Source organism: Garra rufa, chromosome 22 (genome assembly GCF_049309525.1).
Source record: "Garra rufa chromosome 22, GarRuf1.0, whole genome shotgun sequence".
In the NCBI taxonomy this organism is placed as follows: domain Eukaryota; kingdom Metazoa; phylum Chordata; class Actinopteri; order Cypriniformes; family Cyprinidae; genus Garra; species Garra rufa.
The window spans coordinates 10,251,219-10,271,895 of NC_133382.1; the positions used below are offsets into that span (position 1 = coordinate 10,251,219).

A 20,677-nucleotide genomic window follows, 5' to 3' on the forward strand; every position below is an offset into this window, starting at 1 on the left:
AATCAAAAGAAAGTCAGTACACTTCAATCCAACTGTGATATGGACTAGTGTCTGTGAATATTAACCTGCAAATGACTATTTAAATATGAATCCTGCATGTCTCTGTGTGAATGAATGGTGCAGATGTGCGGTTTTCGTTTGTTATTTATTGTTTATTACTGAAGCGTGTGATGCTTGTAGTGTTTTCAGCCTATGCCGCCTCAATATATGGGTACATGAACACATAAACATAACTGCTCTAAGAGTCACTTCATGGGCATTTTAACATTTAATTTGAGAAAAACGATAGTATTTTAATATACAAACAGAAACTTGAAGGCAACCCGTCAAAATAAAAGTTCTGTTTAACTTGAAGAATCTGTGACAGAAATATTTCACTTGTAATGTAATGATAGTACTACTACAATAAAATAAAATAATATATTTCTATAAAATCAATTTATCAGAAATGCTTTTGATTATTAAAAATGCAATGAAACCATTAAAATGAAATGCAGAAAATGCGGAAAATACAGAATTTGGTAAAAAAAAAAAAAAAAAAACTGAATTTGAGAGAAAAAAACCTAAAACGTATCTCAAAAATGTGTTTTTTGGTAAAATTGTAAAATTTGCTCTTAAATTGTGTAAGTTTCATGATTTAAATTAATTAGACATTCTTTTTTAATTATATTTTTAATTTAACCATTAAGTCTAGAAAATTTTAAATGGAAAAAAATGGAATCTAGAAAAACAGAAGAAAAAAATGAATTTGGAAAAAAATAAAATAAAAAGGAATTTGAGAAAAAATAAAACAGAATTTAATCTCATCCCTAATCTTTGAAAAAGTCTGAGAGAAAGAAAAACAATTCTATTATTGTATATCTTAAATGGATAGTTCTGTTACCATTTACTCACCTTCATATCTTTCTAAACCGGTATGACTTTAAATGAAACGTATTTTGAATTCGTGCATACATTTTTTTTTCTTTAGTGCATACATTGCAAGTCAATGGTCACCAAAGCTGTTTGGTTACCAATATTCTTCAAAACATCTTTACGGTGTATATGTGGTACAACTAAACTAACAAACTACAACTAAAATAAAAATTAATAAAAACTAATGATATTAAAAAACAACAACTACACAACTAAAACTTTTAAATACAAAAAGTGAACATTTACTTAAAATATTAATTAAAAACTGTAGATGTACACTGCCAGTCTAAAGGTTATGAAAAGTAAGACTTTTTTAAAGAATTCTCTTCCGCTCACCAAGCCTGTTTTTATTTAATTTAAAATACATATACAATAATATTTAAAACAACTGCTTTCTATTTGAATATATTTTACAATGTAATCCCTGTGATCAAAGTTAAATTTTCTGCATCATTACTCCAGTCTTCAGTATCACATTTTCCTTCAAAAATTATTCTAATATGTAGATTTACTGTTCAAGAAAAACATTTTAATTGTTATTATTATTATCAATATTTAAAACAGATGAACAGAAGGATCCAAAGCATTTATCTGCTTGGTTATTTTCAACATAACAATAATAATAAATGTTTTTGAGCAACAAATCCGAATATTAGAATGTTTTCTAAAGGATCATGTGACTGGAGTAATGATGCTAAAAATTCAGATGAAATCACAGGAATAAATTACATTTTAAAATATATTCAAATAGAAAACAGTTATTTTTAATAGTAAACATACTTAAACATTTTTGCTGTACTTTGGATCAAATAAATGCAGGCTTGGTGAGCAATTTAAACTTTTGACTGGTAGTGTATATCAATAATATTAAAATAAACTGTTACAGATACACATTAAACAATTGTTTAATTTAGTAGTCTTTACAATGCCACACTTAATAATATTTTTCCACACAGTATATTTGAATTATATTCACATCACATATTTTATACATGAAATAAAGCTATATTTTAGGATGTGTTCCCTTAACAATAAATAAATAAAGTCATATTAGGTCCTTCACATTAATAACTGAAACAAAACTATGACTATGAAAATAAATACTGCATACTATACAAAACCACTAGAGCGCAGAATGTGCTGCAGTTGGGGAGAGATGCATGAATAGTTCTCCAACTGCGCCACCTTGTGTCCAACATGGGAACAGCGCATGTCGAAATAGATGCATATGCAAATATTTTAACCAAACCTGCAGCCATAGAGCAGTGGCTCTATCATAACTCAGTTCCTGGAGTGCTGTAGACTTTCAGAGTTTAGTTAAAACCCTGCTTCAACACACATACCATATAGTTTTCAAATAAGCCTGAAGGACTTGATTAGCTGGATCAGGTGTGTTTAATTAGGGTTGAACCTAAACTCAGTTTGACAACCCTTATGTAGACCATTCAATGGAAAAATATTGCAGCGACACTGAGATCACAGCAACTAAGAATTGCAAGTTAAATTAGCAGAACAAAGTGAGTTGGCCTAACAAAGTACTGCTTCAATGTTTTATAAAGGTGAACAAAATACTTGAAAAAATAAGGTAACTCACTATAAAGCATTATGAATCATGATGAAAATAAACAACTAGAAATTTCCAAGATTTACTTTAAACATCTGTTTAAAAACTCATTCGGACAGAGACATGGTTTGTGTCTTGACGACTGTAAAAACAATCTCACAGGTGTGTTTATGTCAAAGGCAGAAGTTGCTGTAAAGCTACTTCCAATCTGAACTGTCACAGCAATTAGCCTGAGTTTCATATTAAATTCAACCAGCATAAAAATAATGATATTCATAATAACAAAGTAGCAAAGTCTTGGATGGCTCCCTGCTAGAGAAACCGCCAACTGGCTCTATTTCAGAAGCTGAGCAGAAGGTTCGGATGAAATCCAGGTTGCCATTGGCAACACAGCCTCAGCGTCTAGACTGTGAATGACAACCTTTAAAATGGCACAAGTAGCTGTTGCTAGTTCTGAGTGATTCTGACCACATTGTGATAAAACTGCTAGGATGTTCTGAACAATTGCTTGCAGGGTTGGGAAGCTTAATTTGAAATTCATGAAATATTTCCAAAAATCCAAAATTAGAATCTATTAGAATTCCAAAAAATACACAGTCCACAGTGGCAAAGAATATAGAGTTGAAGTCAAATGTTTACATACTCCTTGCAGAATCTGCGAAATGTTCATTATTTTATTAAAATAACACGGATCACACACCATGTTATTTTTTATTTAGCACTGACCTGAATAAGATATATTACATAAAAGACATTTACATATAGAAAATAATAGCTGAATTTATAAAAGTTACCCTTTTCAAAAGTTTACATACACTTGATTATTAATACTGCGATGTTACCTGAATGATCCCAGAAATTCTTTGGTTTTTTAGCATTTTTGTGTATTTGAACCCTTTTCCAACAATGACTGTATGATTTTAAGATCCATCTTTTCACGCTGAGGACAACTGAGGGACTCATATGCAACTATTACAGAAGGTCCAACTAGGGATGCTCATATTGACCGTTTAACCGTTAACCGACAGTAAGAATTTTAACCGATTATTACTATCAGTTAAACGGTTTAAAAGGGTTTTTTTCTATTCTTTTTTTTTACGCTTGCTGCATGGTGAAAGAAATAATGCTATTTGTAAGTTATCTGTTTACTCACGGGCGCATGTCAACACGTGCAGTGTGGCTGTACAGACATATTTCGCTTCACCTTTACTTAGTAAACAGATGTAGTATATGCAACTCAATGGCAAGTGGCGTTATTGGGTTATCAGAGAGTGAATCCGTGAGTGAATGTACGTTATTCAAATTCTGAATGAATTATAGTCTAGAAAGTGTGCAATAGGTGCTCCCGTTACAGTCACTGGAAAGCTATCACTCATCCTAGAGTAGTTCATCGCAATCTCATAAAGTTATTAAAAAGTAATAAAATAACCTTTACACTGCACAATTAATCTCTTATTTATATAATGCCAACACCATAGATATATATACGTATATATATCTATGGCCAACACTTTCTTTGTTTTAATAAGAGAGTTCGCGAAAGTGTAGAAATCAGCAAAACTGAAACCGGCACTTTGGTTGGTGGGTGGATTGAAACATAGCCTCCTCTGATTGGCCACAGTGATAATCGAATCAACATACATGTCTGTGATTGGCTATTGCTGAACGCTGTAAAACACGCGCTTCTCCTCACGCATATGACAGTGGATGGAAGTCCCGAATCGCAAATTGAAAGGGTTTTTGTGATGGTGTTTTTTTCGCGGATCTAAGAGTTAACTGGCAGCGGTCCTGCCTATCCGTACAGCATGTGGACATGTTAAAAACTAGGCACACTGAGGTATTGGCTGGCCTGCTATATATTTTTATGTCCGACGAGAAGAATAAGACCGGTACAGTTCTTCAAAGCACATAAAAGGATTCAGTGTGTTTTAGTTTTGTCATCTTAATTAGGTAGTTATTTAATTTATACATATTTAGTGTAACGTTAGGCCTATTTATATTATTCTTTTTTTTCATTCAGATTTTCTCTGTTCTCAGAACCGCTGCTGATGCGTGATAATTTAAATATATGTCAATACAGTTTTTGTTGTTGCTCTGTATGCTGCTGTTTGCACGTTAAAATAAAACATTTGCTTGTATTTTTAATGTATCATCACAGATACTCGTGCATTCTATTTTTATTTTAAACTAATTTATTATTCTAATTTTAGCAGTTAACGGTTAATGTTCGAATAACGAGCAGCGGTTGTCGGTCAGGAAAATTAACCGAAATGAGCATCCCTAGGTCCAACAGCTCACTGAAGCTCCAGAAGAAAACACAATGCATTAATTTGAAGATCAGGGTAAACCTAACTTATTTTGTCTTCTGGGAAACATATAAGTATCTTCTGTAGCTTCTGAGGGGCAGTACTAAATGAAAAAAATATGATATTTAGGCAAAATAAGAAAAACCTCTATATTCTGTTCAAAAGTATTTACCCCCTGGCTCTTAATGCATTGTGTTTCCTTCTGGAGCATCAGTGAGTGTTTGAACCTTCTGTAATAGTTGCATATGAGTCCCTCAGTTGTTCTCAGTGTGAAATGATGGGTCTCAAAATCATACAGTCATTGTTGGAAAGGGCTCAAATACACAAAATTGGTGAAAAACCAAAGAATTTGTGGGACCTGAAGGATTTTTCTGAAGAACAGCAGGCATTTTAACTGTTCAGGACAAACAAGGACTCATGAACAACTATCACTGAACACAAAAAACAGCTGTGGATCATTCAGGTAACAACAGTATTAAAGGAACACTCCACTTTTTTTGGAAATAGGCTCATTCTCCAACTCCCCCCGAGTTAATAAGTTGAGTTTTACCGTTTTGAAATCCATTCAGCCGTTCTCCTGTTCTGGCGATATCACTTTTAGCATAGCTTAGCATAGATCATTGAATCCTATTAGACCAGTAGCATCGCGTTCAAAAATGACCAACGAGTTTCCATATTTGTCCCATTTAAAACTTGACTCTTCTGTAGTTATATCGTGTACTAAGACCGGTGGAAATGCAAAGCTTAAATTTTCTAGGCTGATAAGATTAGGAACTACACTCCCCTTCCGGCGTAATAGTCAAGGAAGTTTGCTGCCGTAATAAGGCTGAAGCAGGAGCAGTAATATCACGCAGCACATGTGCAAATGCTAAACTAGCTGGGAACTCATTCCTGATAATACTCCGCCTGCTTTGGCCATATTACGACAGCAAACTTCCTTGACTATTACGCCAGAATGGGAGTGTAGTTCCTAATCTTATCAGCCTAGAAACTCGCAGCTTTGCATTTCCACCGGTCTTAGTACACAATATAACTACAGAAGAGTCAAGTTTTAAATACGACAAATATGGAAACTCGTTGGTCATTTTTGAACGCGATGCTATTGGTCTAATAGGATTCAATGATCTATGCTAAGCTATGCTAAAAGTGATATCGCCAGAACAGGAGAACGGCTGAATGGATTTCAAAACGGTAAAAATCAAATTATTAACTCGGGGGGAGTTGGAGAATGAGCCTATTTCCAAAAAAAAAAAGTGGAGTGTTCCTTTAACAAGTGTATGTAAACTTTTGAACAGGGTCATTTTTATAAATTCAACTATTGTTTTTTGTTTGTGGACTATATGTAAACTTCTTTTATGTGAAATATCCTATTTAGGTCACATCATTTTGTATGATCTCTCTTATTTTGGTAAAATAATTAACATTTCGCAGATTCCACAAGATGTATGTAAACCTAAACTGTATATAAACCAAACAGCCCCAGAGTTTATTTTTTGTTTTAATTTCTGTGTTTGTCATGATGAAAATAAAATTAAATCCTTAAAGGGGTCCTATTATGCTCTTTTACAAAGTCTTTATTTTGTTTTGGGGGTGCACTAGAACATGCTCTCATGCTTCGTGGTTCGAAAAACGCATTATTTTTTACATAATTTACATTATTACAATAGCTTTCTCCCTATGCTGGCACAAATGGCTCGATTAGTTCCGGGTTTGATGAAGGTCCGCCTTCCAAAAAGCAGTCCCACTGCGTTGCGACCAAGCGGCAACCTCCCGCTCTCTCTAGTGAAACCAACACGGAAGTGTCTTAAACTGCAATTCATCGACTGGCCGCTAGAGACTGGCTGCAAAAGGGAATCAGTTGACTCCCCATGTTAAAATGCCCAACTTTACAGCAGAAAAAAGTATGTTTACAGCCTGGTTCAAAAAATGGTTTTGGTTTATATAGCTAGTTTTGCCCTTCATGTCAACTGTGAGGGGGTGATTTTTTTTATAACTCATCCGTTTAAGTTATATTAAGCCTTAAAGTTCAGCATAATTAAGGATGTGGCCACTTGAGTGACAGGGGGATTGCCGCTGCTGTCACCACTGTTGCGCTAGGCGGGCGTGGTTTCAGCAACCAGCTCCACCCACGTCCCGCCTTTTTGCCCATTTTCGATTATCCAGCGGTGACACGATTCCAAGATGGCGACGGCCGAAACCCGCCCACTACAGGCTTCAAAATAGCGCTTCAGAATCCTACAGGTGACGTCACGGATACTATGTTTTTACAGTCTATGATTGCGACTGGCGAACAGCTTAGACCGTGTTACAGTCCTGCCACAGTAGCAAATCCCGTGTACTGTGCAAACTAGATTAAAGTGATTCTTACGTTTTAAATATGGATATTTTTCTTACAATAACACATCGGATTGTAAGGCTTTTACTGACCCCCCTGGAGCCATGTGAGGCACTTTTTATTATGGATCGACTTGTTTTGGACAGATGGAGAGAAACACTTGTCTATGCTATTCAGTTCTAAAGCTTGGAAGTGCCAGGATTATTTTTAATATAACTCTGATTGCATTTGTCTGAAAGAAGGAAGTCATATACACCTAGGATGCATGGAGGGTAAGTAAATAATACGCTACAGTAGTGTTGGTCCTATCGTCAGCCTTTGAGATCGCCAATACATGATATTATCATTATTGTGCTACTGTATTTAACAATTTACATGCCCGAAACCAGCACCAGCATAAGACTAGTGAAGCCATCTACACTGTATGATGAATAAATCTATTACCACACACTGCACACATCTATGGAGAGGGCTCCGTCGCGGCAACCGATGATCGTCACTCTAGTCAACGTTTATGTTTACATCATCCACGGCTCAGCATGTGTTTCGACCCTCTATACCGCACACGCCAACGGCGCGGCTCCAGCACGGTTACCGAAGCAGTTCGCAGGCACTTTAGTCAATGCTCGCGTTTATAGGAGCTGCCCTGTGGCTCGCTGAAGCATCCCAGAAGCATGATTTGAATTTCCTTGGGTGGGATTTACGTTGTGACATCATAGCATCCGGAAAACAAAGGCTGTAGTCCAAAGGATTGTAGTTCTTGAAAATAGATTTTTAAAAAACTAAATATCTCCATTTGGGGTGGAATTTGAGATTTGTAACTTTGTAGATGTTTTTTATGCCCAAACATACACACCACACACTGGCTAAAATTCAAAAAGCGAAAAAGCATAATAGGACCCCTTTAAAATTAAACCCACATTTCATCATGTCATATTGTCTACTTTTTCAGTGGTGTTTATCCTTAAAGTATAGTCTTTGTTAATGTTTTGTAAGCCATAAACCAAGCCAACCAACTACAAGGTGAATCATAACGGTACATACTTTGGATTTATTATTATTTCTTTGAGAAGTAAAATTTAGCAATATATTTCTGTCATAATTTCTTTAAGTCAAACCATACTTTTATTTTAGCGGGTTGCCGTGAAGATCTTGCGTTTCAGTGTGTATTTGACTGTAGCTTTTTCTCAAATGGCAGCTCTGGAGATGAAGTTTGCACGTTCATGTCCTCATATAGTAAGAAAGCAGCTGCTGGAAACCAACTTTATTTCTGCCTAGTGATAAGCTGTTAGATTTATCCATAATGAATAAAAATGTCCGCAGCTTATCAGCGATCTCAATCTATATTGTTTAATTGCCCAGCCCTAATTAAAATGCAAAACTTTGCATACTTTTCCTAAGCATGCAATTTGACAACCCTAACTAGCTGGGTTACTATAAAACGTTACTATAAAATGAAAAACTGTGCTTGTATTGTATGATTTTTCTTTTTGCAGTGCAGTTACCTGGTCGGCCCTTTCCTGCCACCCAAATGGAAAATGCTGAGGGCCAATTTCTCCTGAAAACTAAGCTTTCTAAAATCAGAACCCACTTCCACTGCTTTTCAGAAGGTCATATTACGCCCCATAATGGGATATCCTTTCTGCGAATCTGCACACACGCACACAGAACTACTATCAGCAGGACCATGTCACAACGAGTTTCCTCCTTCCTGTTATTGAATTCAACAGACCAAAGAGCAGCAAGTTCCGCCAGGAGGTACTGAAGGAAACTGAAACACAGAGCGAGTAAAAGTCAAGTCTCTCCTCTTACAGCTCATACACAAAACACAGATCATTACACGTCTACATCTAACAACCACCACAGGGCAGTAAATGAAACCAAACCACACCCTACTGTAACATGAGCTTCAATGAGGGTCAATCACTGTGTTGACATACACTTAAGTGAACAGGCACAGGAAATAAGGTTTATTCCAGGGTTTTCGCAGAAATCAAAAGCGTTCTGAAATATAATTTAAATGAGAAGTGTTCTCCTAATGCCGTTTTAGGAATTAAAGAGATAGTTCATGCAAAAATCTGGTCATTTCAATCTGTCTTTCTTCTTTTGAATACAAAAGATGACTGAACCTCAGTTGAAGGTCGTCATTGACTCCCATCATTTTTTTCCCATACTATGGAAGTGAATGGGTGTTTTTTTTTTAATAACCTATAAGTAACATAGCTAAAGTAATGGAAAGGTTAGCTAAAGTAGAGAAATCTGCTTGTACTAAATGTATATTTGGGTGCAGAAAACACAATGTTCATGTAATCATAAAGGCTGCTTGTGTTTCTCAAACTGCTTTCAGTCAGCTGAATCAAAAGTGTCCTGGAAACAGTTACTGTAAGCAGCAGGTGAGCCTTTACTTCAAAGACTTGCTGCCATTGCTGTGTGTAAACTACATGTCTTGAGTGCTAGGTAACATATCTGAAATCTGTGGAATGAGAAAAGCTGTCATATCTGTAAGCATCAGCGTGACTGTCAGCACAGAACATGTGGCCTCAGGACATTCTGTATGCGCTGGAATGTCAACAAATTTGCATGTCCTGAAGACCTGCTTTCTGGGACTGTATCAACAGCTGGTTTGGTTTGTGTGTAAATGAAGGAATCACTTCAATATCAACTGATCAACTGTGTAAAACGAGTCATCTAGAACTTCTGTTGCATAACAGAAAAGACATTTTTTTAAAAATCCACAAATGACAAAGTGAATTATGGTTTCTAGAGGTTTAGGTTATAGCTTAAGGGGCTAGCAGCATTTTGACATTTAATGGTTTTCTTCCCATATTTGCATGTATATTGAGTTCTGCTGAAATCATGATTTCTACTGTAATAATCAAGCCAACAACCTTACAAATGAAATACAATATAAGCAGATAATAATATGCAGATAATAATAATAGTAGTAGTAGTAATAATAATTATTTAATTTAAAGCCAAAGACATCATTATGGGACACAACTGAGCACAACCGAAATCATGATTTCATCTGAAATCATTAAGACAAAGATGTCATGATAGGATGCAGATAAACGCTATCAAAATCATGATTTTATCTGAAATCATGTAGCCAAAGATGTCATGATGGGACGCAGATTAACACTACCGAAATCATGATTTTATCAGAAATCACGAAGACAAAGATGTCATAATGGGACGCAGATAAACGCTACCAAAATCATGATTTTATCAGAAATCACAAAGACAAAGATGTCATAATGGGACGCAGATAAACGCTACCAAAATCATGATTTTATCAGAAATCACAAAGACAAAGATGTCATAATGGGACGCAGATTAACGCTACCGAAATCATGATTTTATCAGAAATCACGAAGACAAAGATGTCATAATGGGACGCAGATAAACGCTACCGAAATCATGATTTTATCAGAAATCACGAAGACAAAGATGTCATAATGGGACGCAGATAAACGCTACCGAAATCATGATTTTATCAGAAATCGCGAAGACAAAGATGTCATAATGGGACGCAGAGTAGGGCTGGGCAATATCACTGAAAAGCTACGCAATATCGCGTTCAAAATCAAATGCGATTCATCCGCGATTTTGAACGCGATATTGCGTAGCTTTTCAGTGATCTACGGCTCAGTGTTTTAAATACCGCGCCATCTGAACGCAGGTGATGGAGATTTACTACTAATCACAGAACCGGCTTTACTGATGAGATACGCATGACAATCGCATGCGATATATTGCCCAGCCCCAACGCAGAGTAACACTACCAAATCATTATTTTATCAGAAATCATGTAGCCAAAGATGTCACAATGGGACGCAGATGAACACTACCAAGATCATGATTTTATCTGAAATCATGAAGACAAAGATGTCATGATGGGACGCAGATTAACACTATCAAAATCATGATTTTATCTGAAATCATGAAGACAAAGATGTCATGATGGGACGCAGATTAACACTACTGAAATCATGTAGCCAAAGATGTCACAATGGGACGCAGATGAACACTACCAAGATCATGATTTTATCTGAAATCATGAAGACAAAGATGTCATGATGGGACGCAGATTAACACTATCAAAATCATGATTTTATCTGAAATCATGAAGACAAAGATGTCATAATGGGACGCAGATTAACACTATCAAAATCATGATTTTATCTGAAATCATGAAGACAAAGATGTCATGATGGGACGCAGATTAAAGCCCCATTCACACTACACGCGACATGCAGCGACTAAGCGACGCGATCCCATTCATTTCAATGGAGAGCCGGCGATTTCCGGCGACGAGAGCGACAGCGGCCGTCAGCGACCGTTGGCGACCGGATGTGGGCGTGTCCAGCGACGCGACAAAGTTCAGAATCTCTAAACTTTATGCAAATGAAGAGCGACTTTCGGGAGCGACAGCCAATAGGAAAGAAGACGATAGCGCTTGTGATCATTCTCCTTTCAGCTCCAGCAGTGATTGTCCTGTTTTATATGACATGTCCATGCCCACATACAAAAATAATGTTAACTGCATTAAAATTAATTGTAACCTGCTTGTCTTTGTTTCCAAAGTTGCTTTGGATAAAAACGTCTGTTAAATGTCGTTACTAAGCAACCAGTAATGAGAACGCCCACTCACGACCTCATCGCCAGCCTCTAGCGACATGCAGCGACAGAAGTCGCATCTAGTGTGAACGGGGCTTAACACTACTGAAATCATGATTTTATCTGAAATCATGAAGACAAAGATGTCATGATGGGACGCAGATTAACACTACTGAAATCATGATTTTATCAGAAATCATGAAGACAAAGATGTCATGATGGGATGCAGAAGAACACTTTCAAAATCATGATTTTATCAGAAATCATGAAGACAAAGATGTCATAATGGGACGCAGAGTAGGGCTGGGCAATATCACTGAAAAGCTACGCAACATCGCGTTCAAAATCGAATGTGATTCATCCACGATTTTGAACGCGATATTGCATAGCTTTTCAGTGATCTACGGCTCAGTTTTTTAAATACCGCACCATCTGAACGCAGGTGATGGAGATTTACTACTAATCACAGAACCAGCTTTACTGATGAGATACGCATGACAATCGCATGCGATATATTGCCCAGCCCCAACGCAGAGTAACACTACCAAATCATTATTTTATCAGAAATCATGTAGCCAAAGATGTCACAATGGGACGCAGATGAACACTACCAAGATCATGATTTTATCTGAAATCATGAATACAAAGATGTCATAATGGGACGCAGATGAACACTTCCAAAATCATGATTTTATCTGAAATCATTAAGGCAAAGATGTCATGAAGGGACGCAGATTAACACTACTGAAATCATGAAGACAAAGATGTCATGATGGGACGCAGATGAACACTACCAAAATCATGATTTTATCTGAAATCATGAAGACAAAGATGTCATGATGGGACGCAGATTAACACTACTGAAATCATAAAGACAAAGATATCATGATGGGATGCAGATGAACACTATCAAAATCATGATTTTATCAGAAATCATGTAGCCATACAGCCAATTATGTCATGAGTGCTACCTAAAACATTTAAAAAGAAACATGATCAGAAATGATAAAGATCTTATTACAGGACTTGGTTAAGCGCTACCAAAAATCAAGATTTTATTAGAAATCATGAAGACAATGATGTCATGATTGGACATATCTGAGTGTTTTCTTAAAAATCATAAGAGACATCAAACCATCATGTATGGGACACAACTGAGCATGACTGAAATCATGATTTTATCAGAAATCTTGTAGTCAAAGATCTCACGATGGGATGCAGATGAACACTACCAAAATCAAGATTTTATCAGAAATCAGGAAGACAAAGATGTCATGAAAACATTTAAACAGGAACATGATCAGAAATCATGAAGATTTTGCTACAGGACAAGACGGAGACATACCAAAACTAAAACAAAAAAAATTACGTAGCCAAAGATTTCACGATGGGACGCAGATGAGCAGTACCAAAATCATGATTTTATCATGAAAACAAAGATGCCATGAGACAGCTGAGTGCTACTTAAAACATTTGAACAGAAACATAATTATAAATCATGAACATCTTATTACAGGACATGGCTGAGCGCTACCAAAACCATTATTTGACGAGAAAGCATGTAGCCAAAGATGTCATGATGGCACGCAGATGAACACTACCGAAATCATGATTTTATCAGAAATCATGAAGACAAAGATGTCATGACACAATTAAGTGCTATTTAAAACATTTTAACAGAAATATGATCAGATATCATGAAGATCTTATTACAGGACAAGTCTGACATATCTACCAAAACCATGATTTTCTCAGAAATTGAGAACTGAGCATGACCAAAATCATGATTTTTATCAAGAAAACATGTAGCCGAAACTATCACAATGGGACACAGATGAATATTACCGAATTCATAATTTTTTTTTAGATGATATGAGACAGCTGAGTGCTGAGAAACATCATCAGAAATCATGAAGATATTGTTACAGTACATGACAGAGTGCTACCAAAATCATGATTTTATCAGAAATCATGAAAACAAAGATGTCATGAGACAGTTGAGTGCTACCTAAAGCATTTGAACAGAAACATGGCCAGAAATCCTGAAGATCTTGTTACAGGACATGGCTGAGCACTACCAACAACATGATTTGTCAAGACAGGTATGGGACACCAATGAATGCTACCAAAATCATGATTTCATCAGAAATCATGAAGCCAATGATGTTGTGATGGGACGAAGAAGAACACTACCGAAATCATGATTTTTATCAGAAATCATGGAGACAAAAATGTCATGACACAGTTAAGTGCTACTTACAACATTTGAACAGAAATATGATCATAAATAATGAAGATCTTATTACGGGCCATGGCTGAGCTCCACCTAAATCATGATTTTATCAGAAATCATGAAGCCAAAGATGTCATAATGGGATGCAGATGAACACTACAGAAATCCATGATTTTATCAGAAACTATAAAACAATATACTTCATTATGGGCCATATTTAAGCGCTACCAAAAGTATGATTTGATCAGAAATCATGAAGCCAAAATTCTAATGAAGGGATGCAGATGAGCGCCAGCGAAATGATTTCATCTGAAATCTTATAATGAAAGTTCTTGTGACAGAACACTGCTACCAAAATAGCAGTGACTGTTTCATCATAAACAGTAAAGCCAAAGATGGCAAATCTTTACTGGAATAAAAAGCACTATCATGAAGTCATGATTTCTACTGAAATACGAAATGCATGATGAAATGCAGCTGTGCTGAAATCATCAAACTGTGAGTGCCATCACGGTTTCTACTGAAATGCTTCCAACACAGATCACATGAGGAGATAAACCTGAGCTCAGGGCGGAATATTAATGTCCAGCTCAAGCCAGACTCATTTACTAACGCCACACCCACTCATATTTTGTCAGCTTTCATTCTTCCGCAGCTGAAATGAGTTTGTAAAAGGAAATGGGCAGTATACAGAAGAATTTAACCTAACAGGGACGTCCATTTGGCAAAACTGAAGCTATTTTGCTCAGAGCTTTCCACCTGTCGACAGCTCCATCATATTCATAATGCAGTGAGACCGATGTTGGGCCTGTGCTGCTTCACCTCAGATGTTTACATCTTATTTTATTAAGACAGACAGATCCTAAGCAAATGATTACAGATAATCCACACATAACATCCTCCAATCGTACTCGATGAATGACAGGAAAACAGCGAGCAGCAGCCTGTGTCATTGACTGTGTTTGAAATCAGTGTAGGTTACAGTGTCAGTACAGCATATAGCGATCATTCAATAAATTCATATAGAAGAACACAAATTCACATCGCCTCGATCACCACTTTATTCAATAGATTCTCCAGCAATGACATAAAGTCCTGCTGAGCTGCATCTTTAGCAAACAAAGGCCTGCTTTTCATCCATCAGACAGGAGAAAACATCGCATCGCCATCTGAACGGTAAATAAGAGCAGACGATGCTCATCTCTCACCGTAGCGTCGGCCCCACGCACGCTGTGTCCGTGCTCTCGATCTCCTGTAATATTCGCTCATGTTCGGTGATAGTCTCCAAGCTCTCGCTCTCCGCCATGTTGGCTCTAATCGTCACAGTGTTCATTTGTGACAATGCCGACAGAGATGCAGGAACTCCAGTCCACCGATAGGTGGAGCTGCAGCAGTCCGGCGGCTCACGGGGTTTGCAGGCCACTGGATAAAAGTCACTGTTTCGGGACTTTTTCAGTGAGCTAAAGGCTATGCAGAGCTAAAATACGTAGAATATTACAGGAAAGTGCGCAAGGGTTTTTTCTCTTGATCTTAGATGGATAATATCTGAATATCAACAGCTGTAAAATTTAGTCAGTCAAAAACAAATGTAATTTTATGTAAAGTTTATGCAAAATTTTGTCATTTATTCGTTAATTAGAAATTGGTGGACATATTATTAATGTTTTTAGATAATTACATCTGCATTTATCTGAAATGGAAATCTGTTGTAACGTTATAAATGTTTTTATCATCACTTTTAATCATTTTTAAAGCATCCTTGTTAAATAAAAGTATTAATTTCTATCATTTCTTTCCTTGCCCTAAATAAAAAATTATACTGATTCCACACTTTTGAAAGGTATAGTGTGTAATTTTACAAAAGTTTTTTATTTTCAGATAAATGCTGATCTTAGGATCAAAGAATACTGAAAAAATGCACTCAACTGTTTTAAATATTGATAATAATATTAATAAATGTTTCGCCAATAGTAAATCAGCATATAAGAATGATTTCTGAAGGATCATGTGACACTGAAGACTGGAGTAATGCTGCTGAAAATTTAGCTTTGATCATAGGAATAAATTACATTTTAAAATATATTCAAATAGAAAGGAGTTGTTTTAAATAGTAAAACTATTTGACAATATTGCTGCTTTTGTTGTATTTTGGATCAAATAAGTGCAGGCTTGGTGAGAAGTAACTTAAAAACATTAATAATCTTTCTGTCCAAAAGTTTTTTGACTGGTAGGGTTTGTTAGTTTGTTTATATTTTTCGTTTATTTTTTTTATCACCTTTTTTATTTTTTGAAAAATAAAATTAGACCTCTGGAGTAAAAAGAATTTACACAGTAGGCCCAGAATGACCTGATATTAGCTTATTATTATTAATATTATTTTAATTTAATGCTCACTGTATTTCATGGGGTTATTATTCAATAATTTCATGAATTAGCTGTGCATTTTATATAAAATAATAAATTATATACATTTTAAAAATATAAAAAAACATAATTATAAAAATAAATAAACATAATTATAAAAAAAACATAATTATAAAAATGTATTTAATTTATATTGTATTTGTTATTTTATTAATATAATACTACACTGATATTTTTGCCTAACAAATAGACTTAAATCATACTGTATACATATAAATGTGGGAAAATGCCATCAAAACCACTATTATTTGTGACCCTGCACCACAAAACCAGCCAAAAGTAAGCACAGGTATATTTGTAGCAATAGCCAACATTGCACTGTATTGTATACACTGCAAAAAATAATTAGGATATTAAGTAAAGATCTTAATTTTTGACACGTAATATGCATTGCTAAGAACTTAATTTGGACGACTTTAAAAGCAATTTTCTCAATATTTAGATTTTTGGCACCCTCAGATTCCAGATTTTCAAATAGTTGTATCTCGGCCAAATATTGTCCTATCCTAACAAACCACACATAAATGGAAAGCTTATTTATTTCAGCTTTCAGCTGATGTATAAATCTCAATTTCAAAAAAATGACCCTTATGACTGGTTTTGTGGTCCCGGGTCACATTTTATAACACATAACAGTCACTCTACCTTAAAGTCGTTCCTAGGGGCAGGTCTACTGACTCCAGTTCTGCAAAAACATTCCCATACACCTTTGCTTCTCCTTTGTCCTCTTCTTGAGGACTTGTGGGAATCTTGAGACTGCTGCTGCTGCCGTACATGTTTATTAGTCCGTGTTAGACTGGGAGAACCGTGCTTCCAGCAGGACATACACATATATACTACGGTCAGCAGAAAACTGCAACTAAGGAAAAGGGACAGACCTTGTGATCTCTAGTACTTTGAATCCAACAAAACAGGCTGAAGTGCTGTCCTGTTAAATATTTCCCAATTGTGCTTCAAGATTTATCACACTACTGGACCAGGATCTGAATTTTTATGGTGCCTGAGTTACTACAAAAGACTCAGAAGTGTGATATTGAAAAAATGCTTGGCACACCTTTGTCATAAGTTCATTTATACATTAATACATTTATGAAAACCATTTGTAAGAATAAACTCAAATCGCACAGCATGTTTTAAATATTTGCTCATGAAAATTGAGAAGTGAACAAAAGAAGAACTCAACAGAAGAAAAAAATATTGACACCATAACATCAGCTGTTTGATTAAGAGGAATCATTTTAGAGGAATCATCTTACAAATTACACAGATTACAAAACACTGTTGTTTGCAAACTGATGTCTTAACAAACGGTTTCCTCTCTGCTTCAAAACAACAAGAAGAGGTTGTGACCTAACTCACAGGAAACGAGATGAACCCTTTTTTTTACTAAAAAAATGTGCTTTTGTCCTGTTTTCATTATCAGTTTCCACCTCTTTTCTTTTTGAAACGATCATTACAAAAACAGTAATACAGTCAAATATTACTACAATTTAAAATATATTTTAAATGGAATTTATTTCTGTGATGCAAAGCTGAATTGTCAGCATTACTACTCTTCAGTCTTCAGTGTCACATGATCCTTCAGAAATCATTCTAATATGCTGATTTGCTCAAGAAACTTTTTACTATTAGAATTTTTTTTTTGTGGAACCCAGGATACAATTTTTGTGGTTCTAAAGACTAGAAATTGAATAGAAATTTCAAAACGAAAAGCACTGCGAACGTTTTTTCATAGAAGCAGAACAAGCATTTTTCTTCATTACAAAACACAAGAAAATACGATTTGAGTCATATTTCATTACGTGTTAGACAATAGCTGAATCACATGACTTCAAACATGTACGATGGCAGAAGTGCGATGTCACTAGCATTGTTTTACACTGTTTTTTTTTCTTAGAAGATTGTACACATCTGTTTTTGAACTTCAAAACTGTTTTCTTTTACTCAGATGTCAGGTATCTAACCACAATATCAAGACAAGCATAGACCACTGTAAAGTATATCAATTTATTCTCTCACAATAGGTCAGGATGTGCGGTATTTCCATCCTCACCCACATAATTAAACAGCTGCACCTGTGAATCACACTGAGTCACTGAAGCACATCAGAAAGAATCAAAAACACTCACACGTGAGTCAGCGTACGGCCCGTCATAAAGGTTTGGGAAAATTTAGTTGTAAATACAGGATCAGACAAGTGCAGTTTAATCTGAGAAGGTCAGGAGTTGTGGAGCAGGGTGTTACGGGTGCAAACTGTGTCCTTTTTCTGGCTGTTTTTTGAAGGATTAGTTCACTTTGTAAATACAAATTTTCTCATAATTTACTCACCCCTATGTCATCCAAGATGTTCATGTCTTTCTTTCTTCAGTCGAAAAGAAATTATGGTTTTTGAGGGAAACGTTATTGAACTGCAGTGGTGACCAACGGGTTGAATGTCCAAATTGTAGTTTCAATGCAGCTTCAAAGGACTCTACACAATCCTAGCTGCGGAAATAGGTTCTTATCTAGCGAAACGATCATTCATTTTCTAAAAAAATAAACATTTACAGTGCCTTGCAAAAGTATTGATACCCCTTCATCAGCATTATGTTAAACTGCTTTAAATTAGTTTTTCCCCACATGAATTTACACTCCATACACCATAATAATGACAAAGCAAAAACCTGATTTGCTAATTTTACAAATTTATTAAAAATAAAACACTGAAATAAGTACATTGCATAAGTATTCATACCCTTAACTAAGTACATAGTTGAAGCACCTTTACAGCCTCAAGTCTTTTTGGATATGATGTGACAAACTTTGCACATCTGCATTTGGCAATTATCTGCCATTCTTTGCCTCACCTTTTCACCTCTCAAGCTCTGTCAGCTTGGATGGGGGCTGGCAGACATTTTCTAGAGTCCTAGTTGTTCCAGTCGTCTTCCATTATGGATAATGGAGGCTTGCTTCTGTGAACCTTCAATGCAGCAGATTTTTTCTGAACTCTTCCCTTGATCACTGCCTTAACGCAAGTCTGTCACTGAGCTCTACAGTTATCTTGACCTCAGGACTTGGTTTTTGCTCTGATATGCATTTTCAGCTGTTAGACCTTTTCTGAGAGGTGTGTGCCTTTCTAAATCATACTCATTCAAATGAATTTGCCACAGTTTAACTCCACTCGAAGTGTAGTAACATCTAGAAGCAATATGAATGCTCCTGAGCTAAATTTCGAGTGTCCCAGAAAAGGGTATGAATACTTATGCAACGGGATCTTTTCTGTTTTTTTATTTTTAATAAATTTGCACAAATGTTTTTTTGCTTTGCCATTATGGAGTAGGGAGTGTAGACTGATGTGGGAAAAAAGTAATTGAAAGTAGTTTAACATAAGACGACAGCAACATAACAAAATGTGAAAAATGAAGGGGTATGAATAATTTCGCAAGGCACTGTATATACTTTTTAACCAAAGGAGCTGACTGAAGTGACTTAAAGGGATAGTTCACCCAAAAATGAAAATTTGATGTTTATCTGCTTACCCCCAGGGCATCTAAAATGTAGGTGACTTTGTTTCTTCAGCAGATCACAGTGAAGATTTTTAACTCAAACCGTTGCAGTCTGTCAGTCATATAATGGCAGTCAATGGTTACCAAATCTTTAAGAGTAAAAAAAACATACACAGACAAAACCAAATTAAACCCTGCAGCTCGTGATGATACACTGAGGTCTTGAGACACATAGGGATCGGTCTGTACAAGAAACTGAACATTATTTATATCATTATTTTCCTCTGATCCGACGGAACGTTCAGCTATATGGAGCGTGTTCACATCAGCCTGTGCGTGACGCGTCAAAGCGCTCTGGCAATGTAGTCAGTGAAAAGTCAACACTCCCAGATGAGTTCGCACAAGGAAATGTAACCTTTTAGTTTGTAATTGGTTGCCAGAATCAGGATAAGCACACGTAATTACCATTTTGAGAGGCCAATATGCACTATGTAAACAATGAGTGATGTATACACGCGACAGATCGCTTCCACGTGTGCATATACTCTGGCAGATCACGTTGACGCGTCAAACGCCGGCTGGGTAAACGTACTCAGGAGAGCAGAATGTTGCGATGGATCGGAGGTAAATAATGATATAAATACTGTTCAGTTTTTTGCACAGACCGATTGTTTTGTGTCTTAAAGGGGTCATCGGATGCAAAACTAACTTTTACATGTTGTTTGAACATTAATGTGTGTTGGCAGTTTGTGTACACAACCACCCTACAATGATAAAAATCCACCCAGTGGTATT

At 36.0% G+C, this 20,677-nt stretch overlaps 1 protein-coding gene across 1 annotated transcript in view; it reads right to left on the minus strand.

The window, feature by feature from the left end:
* Nucleotides 1-15,298, minus strand: part of exoc6 (exocyst complex component 6) — a 66,842-nt gene extending 51,544 nt beyond the window's left edge. Inside the window, exon 1 of the mRNA XM_073828849.1 lies at nucleotides 15,182-15,298. Within this exon, the coding sequence (XP_073684950.1) occupies nucleotides 15,182-15,279 (98 nt within the window). The 5' untranslated portion in view covers nucleotides 15,280-15,298. The remainder of the gene's footprint in view (nucleotides 1-15,181) is intronic.
* Between the last annotated feature and the right edge of the window lie 5,379 nt (nucleotides 15,299-20,677).